Here is a 17,658-nt window from a genome sequence, read left to right as displayed (position 1 = left end):
GGGCACCGTCCTTGAGCTTTCTCAAGGCTACTGCTTTACCACTTTAGCCACAGCACTTCTTTCAGCTTTTGCTGTGTATGTGGTACAGAGGAATCAAACCCAAGGCTTCGTGCATGCTAAGCCACTCTACCACTAGGCTACAGTCCCCACCCCAATTCAGTTTAATTCTTAATTTCTACTTTTTCTTTATTCCATGTTCAAGTCTAGGCTCTAGAAAAAAGTATGACTTGAATCCACCTATTTCTCATCATTTATACTGCTGCAACCACAGCCAAAGCCACCAGCATCTCTTCCTTGCACCAATGAAATAGTCTATACAGATTCTAGTGATCTTTTGAAAGCTGAAAATAAGTCACTTTCCTCCTTCAATACCTCCAATGGCATTCTATTGCAACCACAATAATGTCCCAACTTTTTTCATCATAAATTATAAGGCCCTGTCACATTGGCCTTCTCTCAGTCTCTCAATCACAGGTCAAATGCATACCAATCTTAGGACCACAGGCACACAACATTCTTGTGTGATATGAATATTAATAATCCACAGAATATTTTTGGAATATTTTTCTTCCAATTCTTCAAATAGTTAACTCCCTTCTCATCCATTGAGGTCTCAATTTAAATAAACTCTCCTCACCTTTCCTTGCCTCTCTATCTAAAGCAACTCCACCCTCTATTCTTCTTTACTCTGTTGTCCTGACTTGTTTGCTTATAATGATATTGGGACTTGAACTCAAGGCTTCATGCTTGCAAGGGAGGCACTCTACCACTTGAGTCCCAAAGGAGTCTCTTATCATTGATTATTTTCAAAATAGTGTCTTTCTTATGTCTGAGCTGGCCTGGCTGTAATCTTTCTACTTGTGCCTCCCTATGTCACTGCAGATGACAGGTTCCTACCACTCTACAGCCACTGTGCTTCCTCTGTAGCTAGGATAACAGGCATTGCTCCACCTGGATATTGATTAAAATTGAGTCAGACTTGTACGCCCTGGCTGGTCTTGAGTCACAGTAGCCTTCCAAGTAGGTAGGATTAAAGGCTTGAGTCACTGTACCCAGCTGCCCTGTTTTACTTTTCATAGCATCTTACTGGTACTTCAAATTACCCTTTTTGTTTATACATATTGTTTATCTTCCTTATGAGCTTGTATACTCCATGAGAATTAGAACTCATTACCTTTCTTACTTTTTCATCCACAAGATCTGAGTGCCTAGCACAAAGGTTACTATACTACTAGTAGATTAAGTGATGAACTAAAACTATGCAGAGTCAGATTCATTTACCTTGTCTTCCTACCATTAACAATACGCAGTCATTTCTTAATTTAGATAACTGTGGTGGTCTCCAAAGCAAAGGAAAGAGGAAGATACAACCATGAGCCATTATACATTGAAAACTTTGTTTCCAAGATAACCATGTTATCTCTGAGGATAAATTCATAAAATCCCACAAAAGGGGCTGGGAGTTTGGCCTAATGGTAGAGTGCTTGCCTAGCATACACGGAGACCCAGGTTCGATTCCTCAGTACCATATACATAGAAAAAGCTAGAACTGGTACTGTGGCTCAAGTGGTAGAGCTCTAGCCTTGAGAAAGTCCAAGGACAGTGCTCAGGCCCTGAGCTCAAGCCCAGGACTGGCAAAAAAAAATCCCACAGAAAATAGATCACTTAATTCTTATACATTTATATAATACATTTGCAAGTCATAGTAAAATGGGTTTATCTGATCTTAAATATCCTCCCCTTGTCTTACAGTTGACAGAACAGTTTATCTAAATGATCTGGTGGATTCTATCAATTATATTAAGGGTGAGTTACAAACTATGATGCAAAAAACTTATAAGTATTATATTTAATGCTCCATAAATTAGTGATGTATGAAAGGATTTTCTACTCATCAAAGTTTAAATTCTTCCCTATAGCGTATGTTCCATTTCTGTGGATGCTGTTGAACTTGGATAAACAACAACTAGTATATATTTACAAATCCACACCTTTAGTGTTCTCTGAAATATTCCCCCCAAAAGTTCTTTAGTACATCAGATTTATACCCTTTTCCCTTCTTAACCCTCTTCTAGAAAATTATCTTAAGGGACTGGGAGTTTGGCCTAGTGGTAGAGTGCTTGCCTAGCATGCACAAAGATCTGGGTTCGATTCCTTGGTACTACATACATAGGAAAAAGCCAGAAGTGGTGCTGTAGCTCAAGTGGTAGAACTCTAGCCTTAAGAAAGCCCAAGGACAATGCTCAGGCCTGGCAAAGAAAGAAAGAAAGAAAGAAAAAAAGAAAGAAAGAAAGAAAGAAAGAAAGAAAGGAAAAGAAAGATAGAGAAAGAAAGAGAAAATTATCCTGAGAATAAATTTACTTAATAAAATTTAAAATCCCTGTCCAAAAACCTCCATTCTTATGTTAGAAAAAAAACTGAAAAGCTAGGGGCTGGTATTGCACCCTTATAATCTCACTATTAGGAGGAGATGAAGCATAAGAGTAGCATGTTCAAGACCAGACTGGACAACCCAGCAAGAAAGACTAGCAAAGGGAGGAGATAGGGAGGGAAACAAAAAGAGAAAAGATGAAATAGGCTAGAAACATCTCAATACATAAGCCATGGTGTCAGTATAATGGTGAAGAAAGTGTTGAAGGGCTGGGAGCGTAACCTAGTGGTAGAGTGCTCATCTAGCATGCGCAAAGCACAGAGCCCTGGGTTCGATTCCTCCATACCACATACATAGAAAAAGTTGGAAGTGGCACTGTGGCTCAAGTGGCAGAGAGTTAGCCTTGAGCAAAAAAAGTATTCAAGGACTGTGCCCAGGTCCTGAGCTCAGGCCCCAGGATTGGCAAAAAAAAAAGAGGTGAAATGCTAATTATAAAGATTTTATGGCAGCTAGGCACAGTGGCTCACGCCTACAATCCTAGCTACTCAGGATCAGAGAATCACGGTTCAAAGACAGTCGCAGGCACTAAAGACTGTAAGACTCTTATCTACAACTAACCACCAGAAAACAGGAAGTGGCCTTGTAGCTCTAGGGGAAGGGTGGTAGCCTTGAGCTAAAGAGCTCAAGAGCAGTGCCCAGTCTCAGAGTTCAAGCCCTACACTGACAAAAAAAAAAAAAAAAAAAAAAAGATGTGGCAACTTAGAATCATGCTTATAAAAGGATTATTTTAGGTTAGAAAAAAATGTGAATTTTTGGGCTGGGAGTTTGGCCTAGTGGTAAAGTGCTTGCCTAGCCAGAAGTGGTGCTGAGGCTCAAGTGGTAGAGCTTTAGCCTTGAGAAAGTCCAAGGACAGTGCTCATGCCCTGAGCTCAAACCCATGACTGGCAAAAAAAAAAAGTGAATTTTTTCTTGCCCCTTTTTATAATTTTGTTTGTACCCAAGTTATGGTAAATATAAGCACACAGAACATTTTTCACCTTTGTAAATAGTTTCATAATAATTCTTTCCTTTCTTACCTTTTCTAAGGAAACACAGTTGATATCCAGAACTTAGAGAAGTTTCTAGCAAGAAGAGGGATTTGGCTTACAAAAGAAGAGATGAAAGATCTGTTAGTTTATTTGCTGTTTGATAGTAAGTGTTCCTTTCTATAATATTATTTTCCTGAAACTGTTTTTTTTTTTTTTTGCAGTCGTAGGGCTTGAACTAGGGACCTGGGTACTACCTCTGAGCTTTTAGTTCAAGGCTAGCACTCTACCACTTGAGCCACTTCTGGTTTTCTGGTAGTTAACTGGAAAGAAGAGTCTCACAGACTTACCTGCCTTAGCTGGCTTTGAACTGCAGTCCTTAGATCTCAGCCTCCTGCGTAGCTAGGATTATAGGTGTGAGCCACCAGCACCTGGCTCCTGAACTATATTTTTATCCTGTATAGACGATCCTCAGAATCTAGACACAGTGGCTCCTCTTTATAATTCTAGCTACTCAGAAAACAGAAGTCAGGATGATTGGGGTTTGAGGCTGACTTAAGCCAAAAAAAATAAAAGTCCAAGAGACTCCATCTCAACCAATAAAAGGCAAAAAGGTCTGGGGGATATATAGCTCAAGTGGTAGAGTACCTGTGTAGCAAGCATACATTTTCTGTACTTCAGTACAGAAAAATGCTCAAAGACTTTCCTTTTTGTTTTTTTGTACTTTAGTGTCAGGGCTATGTATAGAGGGGTTACAGGTATGTTCATCGGGTAGTGGGTACATTACTTCTTGAACATTGATACCCCTTCCTATGTTTTTCTCCCACTTTCCCTCCCCCACCCCTTTCTTAAACCATAAGTTCCATTAATATGCTACGTCCTAAAAGGAAAGAAAAGTATAAGAGAGCAGGGCATGGTGGCTCATGCCTGTAATCCTAGCTACTCAGGAGGCTGAGGTCTGAGGATTGTGGTTCAAAGCCAGCCTGGGCACTAAAAAGTCTGTGAGACTCTTATCTTCCAATTAATCACTAGAAACCAGGAAGTAGTGCTGTGGTTCCAGGGGTAGGGCTATAGCCTTGAGCTGAAGAACTCAGGGACGGTGCCCAGGCCCAGAGTTCAAGCCCCAGGACCAACCAAAAATAACAATAATAATAAGAGCACTTGAAATTGGGACTATAAAAGTATTAAGAAAAAATACACAGGAAAAGCATGAATGTAGAGTGATTTAACTTTGTTTATGCATTTCTAATATTGTTATTGAGCTTAGTTACATGACTTACTCATAACTACTTTTTCGTGGTACTGGAAATTGAACTCAGGACCTCAATACATGCTAGGCAAGGACTCTGCCACTTGAACTCTGCACTCAGTCCTGAAGATAATGAAATGCTGGCCCCATGCCTCTAAAACTATATCTTTCCCCTAATGGAGGGTGTATCTCTAAAGCCTCCAGTTTTCTGAGATAAGTGTACCCCTTGTATAGGGGAAACTGAACATCCTACCCAGGTAGGCCAGGAGATTGTGTACTTCTCTTATTCATTAGTGCTTGGATTTTCTACTTTAACTGGATCTTCAATCTCTACGTTGAATTCCTTCTATTTTGTTGCTACATTTTGTATTCTGCTATATAGCTGGACACTGCCTAACCCTGCATTTCCTAACTTAATACTGAATGGATAGTTGATTTTAACTAAACTGTCTAAAGCTGAATAATCACTGGATAATGGTGGCCAATATCTATAATCCTAGCTATGCAGGAGGCTGAGATCTGAGGATCATGGTTCAAAGCCAGCCTAGGTAGGAAAGTCCATGAGATGCTTATCCCAATTAACCATCAAAATGCCAGAAGTGAAACTGTGGCTCAAGTGGCACAGCACCAACCTGAACACAAAAGCTAAGAGACAAGCTGGGCACAGTGCCTCATACCTGTAATCCTAGCTACTCAGGAGGCTGAGATCTGAGGGTTGCAGTTCAAAGCCAGCCTGGGGAATACTAAGTGGAGAGGCCCTTATTTCCAGATAATCACTAAAAAATGGGAAATGGGCCTGTGGCTCAAGGGTAGGGCCGTAGCCTTGAGCTGAAGGCCTCAGGGACAGTGCCCAGGTCAGAGTTCAAGTCCCACAACCCCCAAAAAAAGCTAAGGGACAGTACCTGGTGCCTGAGTTCAAGCCCCAGACGTCACAAAACAACAACAATAATAAACATAACTGAGTATGGTGGCATATGCCTGTAGGATCTCAGTTTGAAGACAGTCCAAGAAGACTCAATCAGCAAAACCTCAGGCTGGAGATGGGGTTCAAGTGGCAGAGAGCTAGCGATGAGCAAGTAAGCCAAGCAAGGGTGACACCATGAGTGTTCCTGAAAAACGCATCCTTTTCCCCATCATACTCACTTAAAAGAAAACAGAATCCTAATTGCAGGGCAAACTCCTAGATAAAGTTTCAGCTTAGAAATTATCTTTGATAGGTCTGGGAGTTGGCCTAGTGGTAGAGTGCTTGCCTAGCATACATGAAGACCCAGGTTCGATTCCTTGGTACCACATACATTAAAAAAAGCCAGAAGTGGTCCTGTGGCTCAAGTGGTAGAGCGTTAGCCTTCAGAAAGCCTAAGGACAGAACTCAGGCCCTGAGTTCAAGCCCCAGAACTGGCAAAAAAATTAAATTATCTTTTAAATTTTAATTATCTTTGATAATTTCACAATTTTATTAATTTTTATATAACAGCCTCCTATCTAAATTCAAATGTTTTATAGGAAATGGAAAGGTTGCTGTGGATTCAATAGTAGAGGGCGTGAAGAAGCTTAAATGTGAGTAGAAATTATCATACTATATAAAGATTGCTAAGTGAGTGTTCTCTATTTTAGATGCTTTATTGTTTATAAATATAATACATGGCTGGGTACTGGTGGCTCATACCTGTAATTCTAGTTACTCAGGAGGCTGAGATCTGAGGATCATGGTTCAAAACCAGCCTAGGCAGGAAAGTCTATGAAATTCTTATCTCCAATTAACCACTAAAAAGTAGAGCTTTGGCTCAAGTGGTAGAGCACTAGCCTGAGCACAAAAGCTCAGGGACAGTGCCCAGGCCCTGAGTTCAAACCCCAGGATCATCATCACCATCATCATATCATTATCATTATCAAACATGGAACTTGGGATGTGTCTCAAAGTAGAGCACTTGACTAGTAATGTATAATTAAAGAATTACATTTGGTGATACTTTTAGTCTATGTCATTCAAAAGGGAGCATACATAAAGTAGAAATACCTTCCTTATTGAGGGAAGGATTAGTTTAAAATACATTAAATTATTTGTAGAATCAACACTAAAAACACATGGGGATTGTTGGGAGTGGGAACAGGAGGGTGGGAGAGTAAAAGAATAGGGTGGTGAATATACAAAATAGCATGTACATGTGCACTGTGCGCGCACTCGCACGCGCGCACACACACACACACACACACACACACACACACAAAGTTAAGGTGTGGGGATGTGCCTTAATGGTAGTACACTTGCCTATACAAAATACTTCATACACATAGGCAATCCACACACTCCTTACAGATGCTCCCACCTATCCATGAAAAGAAAAGAGCCCAGAGCCAGCAGCAGGTAGAAGAAGCTGAAACAGAAGGTGGACACCACAACTACGGATGTATGGAGTGTTCATGTACATTAGCACATAATGGAAATCCTTTCTATTTAGGGCCCAACCTTAGCTTATGATCTTTGACCCAAGTTTGGTTTTTGTTAGGTCTTGGACTCAGGGACCCAAAACTTGTCTGGAACAATTGCTGAAATAACGAATATGAGAATAATGACACCAGGCTGTCTGTAGGCTCTGGGTAGTGCTGATCATGAACAAAGGCAAACAGCAAGAGTAGTCATATTCTGAATTTTCCTGCAGACAGGTGAATGGACAATGTGAACAGTTGTAGAAAAGCTTATCTTCCTTTAAAGCACTGCTTTAAGTCACTGCTGCCACTCTCAGCAGAGTACTTCTGGTCACTAGAGTAACCACAAACACTAGCATCTCCTTCATACATAAACACATACATACATATATGCACACACATGAAAAATACGAGATAAATGAATAGTTTTTATTTCAATTGTAACTCTAGTACTTTGCAAGACTTTTTTTAGAATTTAATGTACTAGGGCACTTTTAAAGCAACATACGAATTAAGATGGATATCTCACATAATTTTGATGTCTGGTTTAGTTTCTTACCCATTTGAGGAAAACTAAAATAAACTATACTTTTCCATTCCATAACTTCAAATTTTGTATAATTTTGAGTCTTCATCTTGTCTTTAAGCAAAAAGAATGAGTCTACACAAGCTGATAAGAAGTGCCAGTGATCTCAGAGGTGAGTGTGCAGCCTATGTGGAGGAGTGAGTGCTATAACACAGTTGTTGGTCTCATGGGTGCTTTCCTTACTAGTCTTGTGTTTACCCTCTGTCTGCCAATCCATAAAGTAGATAAACATCATTGTCTCTCGAACTGTTTTCTCATTCCACCTCACATCTCATCTTGACTATTATTTCCTAATAGGTTTATTTGCTCCTGTAGCCTCTCTATTGTAACCTGTTCCATTTATACAGGAACTGCTGATAACACTGTCATTGAAGAAATGAAATGTTGATTCCTGTAATCCTAACTCTTCTCAGGAGGCTGAGATCTAAGGATCCCCATTCAAAACCCAACCCTGACAGGAAAGTCCATGACACTCTTATCTCCAATCAACCACCAAAAGCCTGGAAATGGAGGTGTGGCTCAAGCATTAGAGCATCAGCTTGGATCAAAAAAGCCAAGTGAGAGCAGGAGACCTTGAGTTTAAGCCCCAGTACCCCAGTTCCAGCACACACACACACACACACACACACACACACACACACACACACACACACATTGTTAAGGTGTGAGGATGTGCCCCAGTGGTATACATTAAGCCTAGCATGTGGAAGGTCTGGTACTTGATCCCCAGCATTGCAAAAATAGATTAAGATGTAATGTGTGCTTTGTTAAAATTAACAATATATAATATTTTAATGTTTTTGTTTCTGTCTGGGAACTATTCCCCATGCCTGTAGTGCCCGCTATTTGGGAAGCTTAGACAGGGGTGATGTTTAAAGCCCAGAAGTTTGAGGCCAGCCCAGGACACATATCTTAAGACCCTATCTTAAGAACAAACCCTAATTTTTTTCACCAGCACTGGGACTTGAACTCAGGGCCTGGGCACTGTCCCTGAACTTGCTCAAGGTTAGCACTCTACCACTTGAGTCACAGCCCCACTTCTAGCTTTTCCTTATTATGTGGTACTGAGGAATCTAACCCAGGGCTTCATGCATGCTAGGCAGGCACTCTACCACTAATCCACATCTCCAACCCCCAATTCTTAATTTTTAATACCAATTCCATTCAATAGCAATTGTCATTACTGCCATTTTAATATGGTAACCCTTCAGCAAATAGTTGTTGATCTGTAAATTAAACTTTCCCTTCTTTCTCTTTGTAGTCCTGACCACAACAGGAGACAAGGTTACCAAGTCTGAGAATACTTAGTACACTAGCTAAATTATGCTCATAATGAGCAAATTCTCAGAGCAAGAATTAGAAACTTCTAGAAATGCTCCCACTAAGTGAAGTCTGGAGCACTTTGGAAAGCTTCATTGTGAAATAGCTAATCCTTGGGTGCCTGAGGCTGCATTTAGCCATAATAATTTCTGTGCTGAAGGGCTTAAAATGCCATGAGATAGGTCAGATCATGCATATTACAGTTTCTGCTTGACATGATCTATTTTATCTGTGTCAGAACCTTACTGTGGAACCCAAGCTGGCCTTTGAATTCAAAATCCTTGTGCTTTATCCTTCCAAGCACTGAGAGCAATTTTTTTGAGTCACTTTCCTCCTAGTATTAAAAACTATGAGTTTCAGTATTGTTGTTGTCTTTCTAGGTTTAAACAACTAATGAAATAAGTTTTCTAATCATCATTCAGGCAAAGTACCTGTGTAAAATGTTTTAAGTTGAAGCCAGGCTCAGTGGCTCACGCCTGTAATCCTAGCTACTCAGGAGGCTGAGAGCTGAGGATCAAGGTTCAAAGCAAGCTTGGGCACAAAAGAACCTGAGACTCTTATTTCCATCTAACCTCCAGAAAACAGAAAGTGAGGCTTGGCTCAAGGATAGGTAGTCTTGAGCTGAAGAGCTCAGGGCTGAGCTCAAGCCCCATGACCCAAAAAAAAAAAAAAAAAGTTTTAACTTGAACTTTCTACTCATTAATGAAAATATGTTAATGATTTAAAAACAGTTCCCTCTCCTTCTTGAAACTTCAATGGTGTCTAAAAAAGAGGTTCTCATTCTGTAATTCACATTCTCACAGACACCCACCCCTAAGGTGCTGAATGAACTACTCTGAAACATTCAACACTGGACAGAGTTTATGGTCATTTTCTCCCTAGGCCTGAGCCTGAGCAGTGAATGAGGTCACAGTTGCATGATGGAACAAAAACCCTTTATTTGATTCTTGATCTGAAGTCCCAAAGTCCTTAGTAGCACAGTTTAAAAGTAGGTAAATAACAGGATTTTGTACAATTGGATGCTGAGTCCTTCTAGGAAAAATAATCTATCATCCTTATAAGAAATTGAAGGTATTTTTTTAAGTAATGATTATTTTGAGCCAGAAGACTATTTCACAGCACCTTTCCTGTGCCTAGATTGTTGAGCATCTCTGCAGTTCCCAGCTCCGTGGTAGGTTTTTCCATTCTGAACACTATGTAATTGGGTTGTTTAGAATGATTGCTTTCCAAGTTCTGGGGTGACGACCTAGGAAAAAAAAAGAATTCTAACCAAACATTCTGAAACTCTTTTTACTTCCTAGTTCAATATCCTTTATTATCCCTAATACTCCTAATAGGGTTTAAAAAGGTAACCTGAGTGATTAAACCAACAAATCTGGGGAAGCTCTACCACCTAGCCCTGTTTCTCAGACTACACAGGAGAAAGGGAGGAGAAGGCAGGCCATAGCAATGGAAGAGTGCATTCAAGGGTCAAGGATGACAAACATCCTTGCATCCATACCCACTTCTGCTTTTGGCTCATACTGTCAGGGAAGAAATGTCTTCCCCGGGCCGGTAGTTTGGCCTAGTGGTTAAAGTGCTTGCCTAGCATGCATGAAGACCCGGGTTCGATTCCTCGGTACCACATACATAGAAAAAAGCCGGAAGTGGTGCTCAGGCTCAAGTGGTAGAGCTCTAGCCTTGAGAAAGTCCAAGGACAGTGCTCAGGCCCTGAGCTCAAGCCCAGGACTGGCAAAAAAAAAAAAAAAAAAAAAGAAATGTCTTTCCCCCAGGGTTTCCTTCTAGGAAATCTGCCTACTACCAGGCAGGTAGTTAAGATAGAAAAAAATAAGTAACCATTTTAGAAATGATGTAACATTTTATTCTTCGCAACATAAAGTGTTGTGATTTCATAAATAAATGGTAGTTTTACATACTCTTGTCCATGTATTTCAGGATGATTTACCTGTACATTTTTTATTATTAGATAGTTGTACAGAGGGGTTTCAATTCCATAAACCAGGTTACAAGTACAATGCATCTTTATCAGTGTCACCCTTTCTGTTGTTTTCCTTTTCCCCCTTCCATTCCTAACCTCAAGTTCTACAGCTCAGTTTTTACGTATTATGTATTGGATATAATGACTGCATTTGCTCATTCTTCCTCCTTCCATTCATGTGCCCCCAACAAGACATTTTCACATGCTGGTAGTCATTACTGTTTTTCTTAATGTATACAATTTCATGATTTTATATATTATACATTGAGAAATAATAACTACAGTCAAGCTAATTAACATATCATTCACCTCACACAGATACTGGGGTGGGGGGGCGGTTAGGAATTTTGTTCCTGTAAATCACCAAACCATACATTTAGTCTTTTTGTGGGGGGCGGGTCATGGAACTTGAACTAGGCCTGGGTGCCATCCCTGAGCTCTTCAGCTCAAAGCTACTGCCCTACCCCTGGGCCTGGGTGTTGTCTCTGAGCTCTTCGGCTCAAGGCTACTGTCTTACCCTTGAGCCAAACCCCACTTCCCATTTTTTACTTGTTAACTGGAGATAAGAGTCTCTGGTCCTTTTGTGCCTGGGCTGGCCTTGAGCCTTGATCTTCAGATCTCAGCCTCCAGAGTAGCTAGGATAACAGGCATGAGCCACCACGCCCAGCTTACATTCCATCTTTGGAAATTATGTGCATAAGGGCCAGGAGTTTGGCCTAGTGGTAGAGTGCTTGCCTTAGCATGCATGAAGACCCCAGGTTCAATTCCTAGGTACCACATACATAGAAAAAAGCCAGAGTGGTGCTGTGGCTCAAGTGGCAGAGCTATAGCCTTGAGAAAGCCCAAGGACAGTGTCAGGCCCTGAGTTCAAGCCCCAGGACTGGCAAAAAAATTATGTGCATTAACTGCAACTTGTGTCCATTGACCAGTATTTCCTTTCATTCCCCTTGCTCACCGTTCTACATTCCTGTGAATTTTACTGCTTTAGAATTTATACATGAGAAAGAATATAATAGCATTTCTTGTTGTATATCTGGTTTGCCTCATTTCACATTTTTTAATATAAGATCAAAGTGAAACCCTTGAAAGGAAAAGCTGTGGCAAAAAAAAAGATTTTTACTTACAGATCAATCTAGTGATAATAATAAGACCTTTTCATATGATCTTCCAGTTTTGCACATGGTTTTAACTTGGATTTGTATACAGAGTCATTCTAGGAAAGCCTTACCTTTCAGACTACAGGCCTTGTAAACTGTGAAAGTTGCAAAAGAAAATAAAGAAATTAATCTGTAAGAAGTTGGGGTTGGGGTTGAGGGTAGAGCACCTGCCAGCAAGGCTGAGTTTAAACTACAATACAGTACTTTAAAAAAAAAAAAGGAGAGAGAGAAACATGATATGTAGACTAAACTTAGTGATGCATATTTGGAATTCCAGTACTTGAGAGACTGAGGCAGGAAAACTGTGAATTTGAGGCCAGCTTGGTGAAATTCTTCAGAAAGAAAGAGTGGAGGAGAGGGAGAGGAAGAAAGGAAAATATTAAGGTATTAAGGAAGTGAGGAAGAGAAGAAAAGGAAGGAGGAAGACTAACCTAGCCAGACTCCAGTGGTTTATGCTTGTAATTCCAACTACTTAGGAGACTAAGAAGCCAGCACAGACAGAAAAGTCTATGACACCCCATCTCCAGATCATCAGCAAAAAGCGAGGTTGAGTCAAGTAGCAGAATATCAGCCATGAGCAAGCAAGCGAGCATGAGGTCTTGAGTTCAAGTCCCATATTGGTATAATAGTAGAAGAAATAGTACTAGTAGTAGTAGCAGTATAGTAGTAGCAGCATAGTAGTAAACCTATTTATTAGATGACCCTTAATTCCTAAATTGTATCTTCTGAATTCCAGACAGAGTCTCTGGCCACATGGCAGTTTCAGATGTTAAACCAAAACTTAAGCTGAAACCTCTAAAAGTACCTGTCTTCCACGTCAGGAGGTAGGTAATAAATGTGTTAATATATCACAATAAAGAATTATTAAGGTAACCAATATGTTTACTATGCCATAAAGGCAAAGTAGACTGGTCCTCAAGTATTTTATAGTAAGTTTTCTTTTTTCTTTTTTTGTTGGTCATGGGGCTTGCACCCTGGAGCTGGGTGCTGTCCTTGAGCTCTTCAGCTCAAGGCTGGTAACTTTACCACTTTGAGCCACAGTACCACTTCCGGTATTTTGGTGGCTAATTGGAGATAAGCTCATAGACTTTCATGCCTGGGCTGGCTTTGAGCTACGATCATCAAATCTCAGCCTCCTGAGTAAGTAGGATTATAAGCGTGAGCCACCAGAACCCAGCTTTGAAGTAAGTTTCCTTATAAAGTAAGACATCTAAATTGTCAGTCATGGGGCTTGAACTCTGGGCCTGGTTGCTGTCCCTGAGCTTTTCAGCTCAAGGCTAGCACTCTACCACTTGAGCCACAGCACCACTTCCAAGTTTCATAGTTTTTAAGGAGTTACGTATGATTGGTAAGCAGACAGCAGAGGTGGACCTCAGTAGTCAACATTTTTTTCCACCCTCCATCCTATAGCCTCAGCAAGTGACAGTAACAGGTCTACTTAGGTATGTTCTGACGCTTACAGACATTCTAATCAACAGGAACTGCCGAAGGAGACTAACATTTGCTGATTTTGCATTTGCATGAAAGCTAAATCTTTTCATGTCTCTTTTCAGGGAAAACGATTTACCAGGATCTCCTCAACACCAATCATACCACAAAGAAAAAAAGCTGAACCCTGCACAAATGGAAGGTAATGAGATTTCCAGAAGTGTCTACACTATCTTATCACTTCAGAGGGTCACCTTTTGTGTTATCAGATGGGAATTGGTTTCAAATTGGCATCTTCCTAGAATGTGGATAGTCCTGGTCAAATAGTTTCATTTAAAGAATTTGTAGTAAAGTTGGGTACTGTGGCTCACCCCTGTAATCCTAGCTACTCAAGAGGCTAAGATGTGAGGATCAAGGTTCAAAGCCAGCCCAGGCACAAAAGGACCTGAGACTCCAATTAACCTCTACAAAATGGGAAGTGGGGCTGGGCTCAAGGGTAGGGTGGTAGCCTTGAATTAAAGAGCTCAGGGACAGCACCCAGGCCTAGTTTAAGCCCCATAACCTACAAAAAAAAAAAAAGAATTTGTAGTAAAAAGAATAAATGCAAGATCAAATATGAATCAGAAGATGGGTGCTAGTAGCTCATGACTCCTATAAGTGTGTGCTACCTTATCAGCTTCCAGTTCAAATCCCAAGAAAAGATAAATATTCTACATTTAAAATACCATAAAATACTATTTTTCAACAGTTTTCCAGAACATTATCTTTGACCAGCTGCATTATCTGTCTTAGTTCTATTAACATCCATAATTCTTCTTGAATAAAAATCTTAGACAGGTGCCTGTGGTTCACACCTGTAATCCTAGCTACTCAGGGGGCTGATCACAGTTCAAACCCAGCCTGGGCATGAAAGTCCATGAGACTACAATTAACCACCAGGAAACTGGAAGTGACTCTGTGGTTCAAGTAGTAAAGTGAAAGCCTTAGCTCAGGGACAGCACTGATGCTCAGAGTTCAAGCCCTACAACTGACCAAAAAAAAAAAAGTCCTAACACAATCCAATTTCCCCAGCCTTCCATGATGCCTACAACTTCTTCAACAAGGATAAAACTGGCTGCATCGATTTACACGGACTGATGTGTACTTTATCTAAGTTGGGAATGAATGTAAACAAATATGACATTTACGCTGAGTTAAAACTTGCTGATCCTGATCGTGAGTATTTGACTTCTCATTGTCTTTGAAGGAAGACTTTTGTCAGTGTCTCTTTTTCCCTCTGTTTACTAAACTATACTTAGTAACCAGAAGCAAAGGGAGGATTCCCACAATTGCCTTCATGGTTTCAGTTCTCCTGACTCTTTCAAGAGAAAGATATCACATTCACATAACCTTTATTACTTTATTATCATTAAAACTGTTATATTGTCTTTGTTCTAAAACTATTATATTTTCTCACTTGTTTTTAACTTGTTACTGTGCCTAACAGCATTAAACTTTATCATAGGTAGGTATGAATAGGAAAGTATCAGTAAAAGTAGTGTTCAAAAGTCCAAGAGTGTGGCCTAGTGATAGAGTGCTTGCCTAGCATGGACAAAGCCCTGAATTCAATTCCTTAGTACCACATACACAGAAAAAACCAGAAGTGGTGCTGTGGCTCAAGTGGTAGACTGTTAGCCTTGAAAAAGCTCAAGGACAGTGCCCAGGCCCTGAGTTCAAGTCCATAATTGGCAAAAAAAAGTAGTGTTCATTAGTAGCTGACTGCCAGATGGTATTGAATGGTATATATTCTCTGTGGATTAAAGCACTCATTTTTCCCTTCAAGAATATCAATTAGGCAAAACTTTTTGAAAAGAGTCCCAGGGGCACAGCAAATAGGAGAGACTTGAAAAATGGGATTATATCAAAATCAGAAGTTTCTTCACAGCAAAAGACATAGTTGTCAGGCATGGTGGCTCACGCCTGTAATCCTAGCTACTCAGGAGGCTAAGATCTGAGGATCAAGGTTCAAAGTCAGCTTGGCACAAAAGGACCTGAAACTTATTAACCTCTAGAAAATGGGAAGTAGGGCTTGGCTCAAGGGTAAGGCGATAGCCTTGAGCTGAAGAGCTCAGCCAGGAAACATCTGACAAAGGCCTAATATATTCAAAGTATATATTATACAAGTACATAATATATATATACACAAAGGATACAAGAAGCTCAAAAAATTAACCTCGCCCCCCCCAAACTAATAAACCAATCAATAAATGGGCAAAGGAACTAAAGAGAGACTTCCCAGAAGAAAGGCCAATGAACATATGAGGAAGTGCTCAGTGTCCCTAGGTGAAAATGAATTGCAAATCAAAACACCAGTTAGGCCACTAAAGTTAAAGTCTGTGAGACCATTATCTCCAGTTAACCACTAGAAAACCGGAAGTGGCACTGTGACTCAAGGGGTAGGGTGGTAGCCTTGAGCTGAAGAGGTCAGCAACAGCACCCAGGTCCAGAGTTCCGGACTCATGACCAACAAAAAAAAAAAAAAAAAAAAGAAAAAGAAAAAGAAAAACCACCAGTTAGATTGCCCAACATTCAGAATTTGAACAAATGCTGGTGGGGATTGGGGGAGGGGGGCTGGGAAGAACCCTAGTGCACTACTGGTGGGAATGAAAACTAGTACAACCACTTTGGAAGGCAATTTGGAGGTTCCTCAAAAAACTAAACATAGATCTTCTCTTTGACCCAGCCATACCAATCTTGGACCTCTTCCCAGATCATCACAAGTCAGGATATGATAAGACTTGTACATCCATGTTCGTGCTGATAATAAAAACAGCCCAGATGTGGTGTGTGTGTGTGTGTGTGTGTGTGTGTGTGTGTGTGTGTGTGTGTGTGTATGTGTGTGTGTATACATACACATATACACATACACAGTGGAATTTTACTCATCCATTAAAGTGATGAAGATTGGGCCAGGAGTTTGGCCTAGAGGTAAGAGTGTTTGCATAGCATGCATGAAGACCCAGGTTGGATTCCTCAGTTACCACATACATAGCAAAAAGCCAGAAGTGGTGCTGAGACTCAAGTGGTAGAGCTCTAGCCTTGAGAAAGTCCAAGGAACAGTGCTTAGGCCCTAAGCTCAAGCCCAGGACTGGCGAAAAAAAAAAAAATTAAGATTATGTCATTTGCAGGGAAATGAATGGACCTAAAACAAATTAGGGTAAGCCAATCTCACAGAGAGAACAAACAGCAAAACAGCATACCTTTTCTCTCATATGTGGAAAGTAGATCTAAAATGTAACTGGACATGATAATGTATACAAGACTCTGGGCATTCACACAGAGACTAAAGGAGGATACTCTTACAGGAGAAGCACAAAGGTGTAACTTCTCTGAACATTTAAAATGCTATTTATTGAAAGGAATTCAGGGAAATAGAAACATGGGTTATTCTGTTGTTATTGGGTGGTGGTGGTGGTGGTGTTTGTTCTTGCTTTTGAGTTTTAGAGGGCTGTTTTTTATCTATTTAGTGGGGGAGAAAGAGGAATGCAGAAAGAGAGAGAAGGGTAAGCAAATTCAGTCCTGCTAATCAGTATATACCATGTGGAAAATGAACTATGCAACCCGTGGGCAGGGATGAGAGGGATGAGAAAGGAAAGGGATGACATTGTCCAAAAAAGAAATGTACTCATTACCTCATATATGAAATGGTAACCCCTCTGTAAAACACATTAATAACACAATTATATTAAATGTATAGATACATATGTTATCCTTATTCTGATCTTAGATTTCTGTTCCAGGAGATGGGAAAGTGAACTTTGCAGACTTTATGAAGGTGCTAACAGATAAGGAGCGCTTCCTCAAGGCTGTGGGTGAGTAGACAATTGCTATAGAGACAGCAGTTTAGGTCACTACCACCAACTACATATTCACTTAATTCTTCAACCAGAAGACAAATACTGAAGGAATAATTTGGGATGTGATTTATTTTTATTTTTTTATTTTTGCCAGTTCTGGGCCTTGAACTCAAGGCCTGAGCACTATTCTTGGGCTTTCTCATGGCCAGAGTTCTACCATTTGAGTGACAGCACCATTTCCAGCTTTTTTTTTTTTTTCTATATGTGGTACTGAGGGATCA

General features: G+C 40.3%; 1 protein-coding gene and 1 long non-coding RNA gene across 8 annotated transcripts in view; one reads left to right on the top strand and one right to left on the bottom strand.

Moving 5' to 3' along the window:
• Positions 1 to 17,658, top strand: part of Efcab3 (EF-hand calcium binding domain 3) — a 97,450-nt gene that overhangs the window by 64,393 nt on the left and 15,399 nt on the right. For 6 of the 7 annotated variants that reach the window (XM_090349992.1, XM_090349986.1, XM_090349988.1 and 3 more), the window contains 8 exons: positions 1,753 to 1,806; positions 3,458 to 3,562; positions 6,149 to 6,202; positions 7,720 to 7,770; positions 12,850 to 12,937; positions 13,667 to 13,743; positions 14,613 to 14,756; positions 17,321 to 17,392. In XM_090349992.1, coding sequence (XP_090206118.1) covers positions 1,753 to 1,806; positions 3,458 to 3,562; positions 6,149 to 6,202; positions 7,720 to 7,770; positions 12,850 to 12,937; positions 13,667 to 13,743; positions 14,613 to 14,756; positions 17,321 to 17,392 — 645 coding nt within the window. Of the gene's footprint in view, positions 1 to 1,752; positions 1,807 to 3,457; positions 3,563 to 6,148; positions 6,203 to 7,719; positions 7,771 to 10,061; positions 10,150 to 12,849; positions 12,938 to 13,666; positions 13,744 to 14,612; positions 14,757 to 17,320; positions 17,393 to 17,658 lie in introns of those variants that run through there. The other variant, XM_090349991.1, reaches the window with a different exon arrangement.
• Positions 9,897 to 17,658, bottom strand: part of LOC150051199 (uncharacterized) — a 27,240-nt gene continuing 19,478 nt past the window's right edge. Inside the window, exon 4 of the long non-coding RNA XR_016538288.1 lies at positions 9,897 to 10,224. This is a non-coding gene — a long non-coding RNA (uncharacterized LOC150051199). The remainder of the gene's footprint in view (positions 10,225 to 17,658) is intronic.

Source organism: Megascapheus bottae, chromosome 17, assembly GCF_031878675.1.
Source record: "Megascapheus bottae isolate mThoBot1 chromosome 17, mThoBot2.hap1, whole genome shotgun sequence".
Classification (NCBI taxonomy): domain Eukaryota; kingdom Metazoa; phylum Chordata; class Mammalia; order Rodentia; family Geomyidae; genus Megascapheus; species Megascapheus bottae.
This window is presented reverse-complemented; position numbering and strand designations above follow the sequence as displayed.